This window comes from Tamandua tetradactyla, chromosome 3 (assembly GCF_023851605.1).
Source record: "Tamandua tetradactyla isolate mTamTet1 chromosome 3, mTamTet1.pri, whole genome shotgun sequence".
Taxonomy (NCBI): Eukaryota; Metazoa; Chordata; class Mammalia; order Pilosa; family Myrmecophagidae; genus Tamandua; species Tamandua tetradactyla.
The window spans coordinates 193,669,255-193,678,039 of record NC_135329.1 but is presented as its reverse complement, the minus strand read 5'-3'; the positions used below and the strand labels follow the sequence as shown (position 1 = coordinate 193,678,039).

The 8,785-nt window shown below is 43.2% G+C and overlaps 1 protein-coding gene across 1 annotated transcript; it reads left to right on the top strand.

Moving 5' to 3' along the window:
- The first annotated feature begins 355 nt into the window (after nucleotides 1-355).
- Nucleotides 356-4,513, top strand: LOC143676557 (C-X-C chemokine receptor type 1-like). Its single transcript, XM_077152033.1, has 2 exons — nucleotides 356-413; nucleotides 1,773-4,513. The coding sequence occupies exon 2, from the start codon at nucleotides 1,781-1,783 to the stop codon at nucleotides 2,849-2,851; it is 1,071 nt and encodes a 356-aa protein (XP_077008148.1). The 5' UTR covers nucleotides 356-413; nucleotides 1,773-1,780; the 3' UTR covers nucleotides 2,852-4,513.
- The last annotated feature ends 4,272 nt before the right edge of the window (nucleotides 4,514-8,785 follow it).

Sequence of the window (8,785 nt, the reverse complement as noted above, 5' to 3'; positions counted from 1 at the left end):
GTTCCCACTATATGAAGTTAAGTCCTTTTTCCTTTATTCATGTCAGGCAAATTGGAAGCTTTCAAAGATGCTCTATTAGAGAATTTAAGGGCTAAACAAATGGAAATAAATGCAAGAATAGGAAAAGAATAAAAATAATTGTCCATAAGAGTGGAGAATTCAGATAATGGACCCTTACCTCCAGTCTCACGCCTGGCACCCCTGCCTTGGACAGACAGACCCCAGGCATATCTAATGTCCTGTGGGCTCTTGGCTTAATTTGTTCTTCTGTAAATGAAGACATGGGTGGGGCCCAGGGTGGAGGTGTGGTGTGACTGGTTTCCCTATTTCCCTTTGTTCATCAAGTTCCCTCTGTTAAGTCTCTTCTGATCTCTGAACCACAAGCTCTTACGGTTGGACACTCCTGGCCTCAGGTAGGAGCCATCTCTGTTTGCTAACACTTTTTTGGGGGCAGAGGGGCTTGGTTTGACAGTATTTTAGGAAATGCATCCATATCTGTAGGACCTGGGGATTTCTGTTACATCGCTGGCATCCTGCCTTCTCGTTGGTAGTCCATGAATTCTTTGACCTCCTTCATGGCTGCAGTGGGCAATAGCCTCCCCTTTATACCTTTCCTTTCTGTGGGGCAGAGGCTTACAGTTCCCCAATTAGATATTTATTGCTTTGCTCTAAGACTTTGTCATCTGTGAAAATGCAAATACTGGCAGGGAGTAAATGTATGTAAACATATGAATCCGAATGAATTTGTCGTGGAACCTTAGGCCTGGAAACAATTTAGAAGTTATCTACTCCATCCCCCTTCAACTTGCAGATAAAGAATGTGAAATCTATCAAGGTAAAGGGACACACCTAAGATCACACAGCTTATTAATGACAGAATCAGGACTGGATACTAGGCGTCCTTTTTTCAAATCTGGGGATCTTTACAAAGGTTTTCAGACTGTTCCTTGGGGAGCCCTGAGAGTTTTGGGGAGCCTTCTCAGAGGCTGCCTGGATAGAAAGAGCAGCATGTTGTCCCCCATAGCAACTGAGCTTTTATCTGTTTTTTCATATTGAACTTCTGGTAGGATTTTGTTTCAACAAAATGTTTCACAACAGGAAAAAAAAGGTTTGAAATCTGCTGAATTATTTTGCGGATGTTTAAGACATGATTCTAGAAGCCAAGATCATAACTTCAGCCTCTCAAATGCTTAAAATTCCTTTTGACAGAGAACCGAGATTTTTATTGCTCATTATAAGCACTTAAACTATGCTTATAATGGGATTTGTTATAATCACTTCCCTTTCCTAGAAGGTTTTAAGAAGGGGATAAAAAAAAAGACTCGGGGGAGAACAGAAGGGGGAGATAACATAGAAAGGGAAGACTGGGAATGGATTTGCCTTCTTCCATCTGGCCTACTGCTGACCCTCGCCTGAATAGGTAAGCTGACTGAGTGCCCCCATTTGCATGCCCAGCCATGCCTGAGGATGGAGAAAGCTAACGGGGGCACTGAAGTAGAGTTGAGGCAGTATGTAGGGCCAACCAAGGGCAAAGGCTTTCTCTATATTCCTTCCAACCTCATATATTCAGAAGGCCTCAAGGCTACAGAAGGTTGGCAATACCCTCTTAAGAAGCCCAAGTTTGGGGTGGCGGTAGGAAGAGGGGATGTTCTCTGGGTGCCAAATCAATAGAGAAGTGAAAATATCCCAGCAACCATTTTCACATCCATGATGAGAGTGACTTGAATCGGAGTTACTAAAGCACATTTCTTTCCTTCTAATCTTTCAACTAGACCAAACCATGACTATTATCATGGAAAACGTATGGAATATTACTGATCTGTGGACGTATTTTGATGAAGAATTTCTGAATGGCACTGGCATACCAATTATAGATTCCAGCCCTTGTAGGACAGAAACAGAGATACTCAATAAGTATGCTGTGACTGTCATCTATGCCCTGGTGTTCCTGCTGAGTCTGCTGGGAAACTCCCTGGTGATGGTGGTCATCCTATACAACCGTGTCGGCCGCTCTGTCACAGATGTCTACCTGCTGAACCTAGCTATTGCCGACCTGCTCTTTGCCCTGACACTGCCCATGTGGGCCACCTCCAAGGTGAAGGGCTGGGTTTTTGGCACGCCCCTGTGTAAGCTGGTCTCGTTGCTGAAAGAAGTCAACTTCTACAGTGGCATCCTGCTGCTGGCCTGCATCAGCGTGGACCGCTACCTGGCGATTGTCCACGCCACCCGCACACTGACCCAGAAGCGCCACCTGGTCAAGTTTGTATGTCTGGGCATCTGGGGACTGTCTCTGCTCCTGTCCCTGCCTGTCTTCCTCTTCCGCGAAGCCTATGACCCTCCCTTTTCCAGCCCGGTCTGCTATGAGATCCTGGGTAACAACACAGAAAAATGGCGGATGGTGCTGCGGATCCTGCCCCAGACCTTCGGCTTCGTCCTGCCGCTGCTGGTCATGGTGTTCTGCTACGGGTTCACCCTGCGCACGCTGTTTGAGGCCCACATGGGGCAGAAGCACCGGGCCATGCGGGTCATCTTTGCTGTGGTGCTCGTCTTCCTACTCTGTTGGCTGCCCTACAACCTGGTCCTGGTCGCAGACACCCTCATGAGGACCCGCATGATCCAGGAGACCTGTGAGCGCCGCAACGACATCGACCGGGCCCTGGACGCCACCGAGATTCTGGGCTTCTTCCATAGCTGCCTCAACCCCATCATCTATGCCTTCATTGGCCAGAAGTTTCGCCATGGACTCTTCAAGATCCTGGCCATCCATGGCCTCATCAGCAAGGAGTACTTGGCACACTATCACATTACCTCTCACACTTCTTCCTCTGTCAGTGTCTCTGCAAACCGCTGAAACCATCAACGGAAGACTAACCCATCCTCACAGCCTGAAGTGTGGGGGATGTCTGACTGTGGACAGATATTATCTGGGTTTGGGAGGAAAGCTATAGAATGTGGAGAAGTTAGGGATTGATGTTTTTAGGGGCCATGCCTGCCTTTTGAGTAAGTGCTGAGATACCTCCAAGGAAGGACAGACTTCCACACTTTCATATAAAGGAAGCATCATCATTTCTACTGAATTCCTGTAATTTTGACCCACATATTCAGTAATTAACATGGCCACATCTTTCAGTCTGAATTTGACATTAGAGCAAAGAATTTAGGGCTGAAGATGTTTTCTTTTGTGGGTTGGACTTTCTTGTTGATCCTCTCAAGATCATCGTGTCAGCCACTGAGCATCTTCTAACCAGGCTGCTTGGCAACTCCTTGGGCTCTGGTCAGTGCTAATGGAGCTGTTTTCACATCTTGAGTATGTTTTGGGGTCTGCTAGGGATAGTGTGACAAGCATGGCCTAAACATCAAATCATCAAATAACCCTGTGATGGAGCTGGGAAACATTTTCCCCATATGTGTGATGGGTGAACAAGAGCTGAGAGAGATTGGGAAACTAGGCCTTTTGCATGAGAGTCTCTTTTACCCCATGACCAACATCATAGAACATGTTGGGTGTCATTTCTGCTTGAGGCCCTGGTGGGCCTCATTTGGATGGAGATTAGCAGTTTTAGCCCTTGCCTTCTTGGTGCTTCCAATCTGACATGGGCTATTGGAACCATTAGCCGTACAGTCAGACTTTTCTAATAAAATTTTTTGTCCCATGTTTGCCCCTGTGGAAGTATCTTTGGTGTGACATTGAGGACAATGGTTGTATGGCATTGTTGGCTGTTCCTGCAGTAGAATGGCCATCTCTCTGGGTTGACGGGCAGTTTCCTGGGCTTTAGCTCCTGCTAGGATAGTCTCTTGGGGCACAGAAACTAGTTCATTCCCATTTACCCCAGGCTGAGAGGGATCCCTTTGTCCCTAAGTAATGAGATGTTATTCGTCATCTTAACCTAAACATCTCCTGATTAGGCCTTTCCCAGCTACTTCTAACTACATTAGCTATCTCCCTGCCTCCATGCTCTCACAGTACCCTGCACTTTTACTTTTGCAATCCTCATCACACTTGATCAGAGTTATTTCTTTGTCTGGTTTTTTTTTTCCTTGAAGGCAAGAACCCTGTCTATTTTGTTCACCCATATCCCAGTGCCTAACACATTGCCTGGAGCCTATTAATTGCTCAGCAAATATTTATCAAATGAATAAATGACTGCTAAAAAAAAACTCAGACTGATTTACACATTATCAACCAAAAGTATCCTTTTATCTGTGTTGCCCAGCACTCTCACCCTCCTGCTATATTTGGAAACATAGATCACTAATCAGGTTGGCCTTTGTAGTTAACCAGATTTTTATCTATTTAAAAATGTTGCAAATAAGTATTGAAGATGTCTGGGCTCTTTTTGATTGCAAATGACAGAAAACGAAATAAACAAAACTGAGACTGTGTTGATTTAAATAGGATGGGGAGGTATCAGGGATGGCTTGAAGTTGGGAATGGGATCAGGCTGAGAGGGGAGATTTAGACCAAGGGTGATTCTGGGATCAGGAATTGAGTTTGGGGTCAAAGATGAGATAGGGGGACAGTTTGAGATAATGGGGGGGGGTCAGAGAAGGATGAATGTCAGGAATAGGGGGAGACTTGGGGATGGGATGAGTGAGATTTAGGGATGCAATGATGGGTCAGAGATGGGGAGATTCCAGAAGGGTTGGAACGAGGAATTGAGGTTTAGGAATGGGATGAGTGGGGGCGGGTGTTGGCGAGTCCCAGGGAAGGGACGTCGGAAATGGAGTGAATGTCTGGGATGAGATGGTGGCTACAGTGCTGGAGGAAAAAGACACTACTGGTAGGGCCACCTTCTTTCCTGCAGCATTATCTAAGATGTTCTTTCAGGACTCAGGACCAGGGTGTCTTGACCTGTCCAGCTTAAGGGTCTTCAGGTAGGGTGATAGGGAAAGGTGTGAAGGGCTCAAGTCCTAAGAGATGAACCTGTTTCTAGAGAAAAGACAGAAGAATGCGGAGAGAATCCAGACATGGGAAGGCAGGCTGTGAACTGGGCTTGCGACACTCACTCTCCTCTCCTTTCCTTCCCTCCCCTACTCTCTCCTTCACCTCCTTTCCTATTTACCTTAATATCCATCTTTCTTCACCCTGGGCTACCTCAAGACAGACTTCTCCCATTGGGTCTGGGAGAAATACAAATGACTGAAAAATTTAAGAGGAGATGCTCAGCCTCACTAGCAACCTGGGTAATGAGAATCAAATGGCAATAATTTGGGATATTATTGGCAATATTTTTGGGTATTATCCCAAAAAACTGGGAGTGTTTTAAACAGGAAGGAGTATAGTCAGAAGTCCTTTCAAACAGGTGCAGCACTGCTCAATAAGCTATTTTAATGCAATGTATAATTCTCTAGGTATGGCTCTAAGGCATAAGTAATTTGGATTTCAGACTTTTTAAAATGCCAGTGTTTTGGTATTAAATAACATGGCATTTTGGAGTGTTAAAATTTGGCATTTTAATCACTAGCTAGGCTGAGGATTGTATGTCTGGTAAACGTCAAGGAAACGGTTCATCTCAGAGAGAGACTCACGGTCTATTATGGGCCTGGAATCCGATGGAGGGTGAATCTTAGGAGAGGAGAAGGTTCAGAAATGGGAGGGGTTTGGGGGTAGGATTGGGGTCAGGTAAGGGGTGGACACCAGGGATCAGGTGCGGGACAGGAGTTGGGATGAGAATATAGGTTTTGCACAATACTTTGCTGATTTAAAATCTTTTAAATTTGTTTTGTAGTCTTGGTTAAAATGTTCCAACATCCAAGTAGTTATGTCAAAATCTATCATTTTTCCCTATATAAGTTCCCCTTCTGAAGAACCACAGCCTCCTGACGGGACTCTGCCCCCTTTCCCAGTGGCCTATTACTTGTTAATTCCAGCAAAAAAAAGGACTTGATACCCCAGATTTTACTCCATAGGGGTTTAAGATTGTCCCTTTCCCAGCAACGTACTTTTTAATAATCTTTCAGAGGCGGAAAAGCCTTCTTTCTTGGAGATCTCCTTCCTGGAATCTTCATTCTTTTGCTCCAATCTGGACAAGTTATTCTCATAGACTCACACAAAATAAAATGACTGTCTGCTTTTTTGGCATAAAGCTGTGTCTTTGAAGTCAGTTGAAATGACCACTTACCAAGAGTTCTGGTGCTATTTCCATGCTGAGGTTTGAAGCCCCAGAGATTTCTGGGCTGGACCCAGAAAGCCAAGTGGGTCTAACAGCTAAAGTCTCACTGTCACTGTTTTGATCCATTCCGCTGTTCTGTTTTCAAACCCAAGATCTTTCTTCCATTCCTGGAAGTAGAAATAAAGAAATAAAACTAGCTAAATAAAAAGATAAACAGAATATGTTAACTCAGACTTTTTAAAATGAGTTTTTCTTTTTTTTATCTATGTATTGCTCAGGCACTATTTTAAAAAATGCAATAATTTTATAAAGCTTACTATGAAAACCAGTAGCCTTCCTGCTCCACACTCCTCAAGCAGAGGCCACAACCTTCAACTCTCATAGCAGTTTAATCTAATAGTGGTCTACATATTTCTATATACCGCGCTTATTCTGCTAGTTCTTGATTTTTTTTTCTCCAGTATTGAATATTACTGATTGACTTTCTAATTTGGCTTATGAGGATTTAATGATCTCTCAACTTCCTCCCTGCTTTCATGCCTGCCCAAGAAGACATAAATAATGTCTCCCCCACTCTCCTAGGATACAAATACCACACTTTTTGTTTAAAACAGCATTCAGTGTTTTCATTATAATAAGTATTAAACATTATTCACAGTTCTGTATAACATTTACATTTCTTTCTTTGGATACATTTTCTTTTCTTTGAAATTAATTAATCTGGAAATGTGGATTCTGGGAAATTTTCTTATATTATTTATTTGACACTTTTCTGTTGCTCATTTTCCTTGTTCTCTTTTTTAAAGGATTCCTTTATTCAGGTTAATTCTCTAATTTTCTTACCACTTTTGCCTATTTTTCAATATCTTTCTACTTTCCAGAAAGTTATCATCAATTTTATCTCCCAACATTTTCATTGGAATTAAAAATTTTTACTGTCATATTTTAAATTTTCAATAGCATTGTTTTTTTTTTTTTTTTGGTTTCTTGATGTTCTCTTTTACAACACCCCATTCTTGCCTCTTAGATGTAATATTTCTTCTTATCTTTTTGAGGATATTATGGTTTTTTGGGGGGGCAGGGGGAGATTTCTTCAGCTCCTTTCATTGTCTTTTCTCCCCTTTGTTCTGGTCTCTATTTTTCATTTTCAAGACTTCCTTAAAAAATCCGGTGGTCCTTTGATGTATGTTCACATTTAAAGTAAAGTACTTTAGAAAGAGATTCCTCGATGTGTACGTGGTTGGAGCTTGTTGATTGACAGCCTTCACTGCAGGAGTCATTCGGGGAACTGCATTTTGTTGAGTGGGCCTTAGCATTGGTATCTGTAGAGCTTTTTCAGTTTCCTAGAACTGGAATCCTCCAGTTTTTTCTCAGGGAGTTTTAAGCCTGGCTTGCCAGGTTTCTTGACGCCAAGGAGAGGATAGCTACTCAGTCACAGCCATTATAGGGTTGTACGGCACAAACCAGTGCATCTCTTGCCTTCTGCCATAGCTACTCAGCTTTCAGCCAGGGAGTGGCAAACTGTAGTCCTTGAGTCAAATCGGGCCTACCATCTACAATTGTAAATAAAGTGGTATTGGAACAAGCCAAGCACATACATTGACTTATTGTCTATGTCTGTTTTCATGCTACAATGATAGAAGTGAGTAGTTGCAATAGAAACACATGCCTCACAAAGTCTTAATGGTTTACCACTTATCCATCTACTTTCTGACTTCCACTCAAAATATCTCTCATCTGTTATTTTCTTTATCCTTGAATTTTGTGGGATTATAACCTTAAAATTCCCTTTAGTATAATATTCAGTGGATTTTTGAGAAGGGGCAGATATACAGATGTACACGCATTCAACCAATCCTTTATTTTTGAAATGAAGTTCTACTAGATATTTTAAACCTACTTATTTAAAAGTGACTTCAGACTGCTCTCTTTTCTCTAGTTCCTCAGGTGTGAATTCTACCATTTGCTATGTTGGCTGACTGTTGATTATAGTGGTTATTAGTGCTTTGCAAAGTTTGACTGTGAATTCCATCTTTTGAAGAACATTTTAAAATGAGAATCTCACCTGCGCCTGAATTATGAAGTCTGCAAAGGGGCCTTGCTGGGGCTCTGCAGGGTTGCACGGTTCAGATCAGTGTTGTCGCTGTTGTCATTTCCTAACCCTGAGTTCCTACACCACACCAAAGGACAGATTTGGTTCCTCACCATTTGCTGCTCAAGCTTGAAATTCTGGATTGACTCTGAACATGTACCCTTTTTCCTCCATGGCCTAAGGCAGAAAGCTCACACTGTGGCACATCTCAGAGCTGGCAGATGTTTTCTCTATCCCCATTCAAGGGTGGGCCAGTTCTTTCATAGTTTCTGACTTTTTGCAGGAAACCCAATTCCAGCATTCCTGTGGGGGCAGACTATTTTTGGGTGGGACCTTTTTTCTCATGGACAGGCACCGGGAATCAAACCCGGGTCTCCAGCATGGCAGGCAAGAACTCTGCCACTGAGCCACAGTGGCCCCCCCTGGGTGGGATCTTTTGATTAGGTTGTTTCCATGGAGATTTGATCCTGTTCATTCAAGGTGGGCCATAATCCGCTTGCTGGAGTCCTTTAAAGGAGAGACATTTTGGAGAGAGCTCAGAGAAGCTGAGAGGGAAAGAAAAGCCCCCAGGAGAAGCCAG

Bases quoted from the DNA above. Each gene is read 5' to 3' on its own strand.
- LOC143676557 (XM_077152033.1), top strand. From the start codon at position 1,781: ATGACTATTATCATGGAAAACGTATGGAATATTACTGATCTGTGGACG.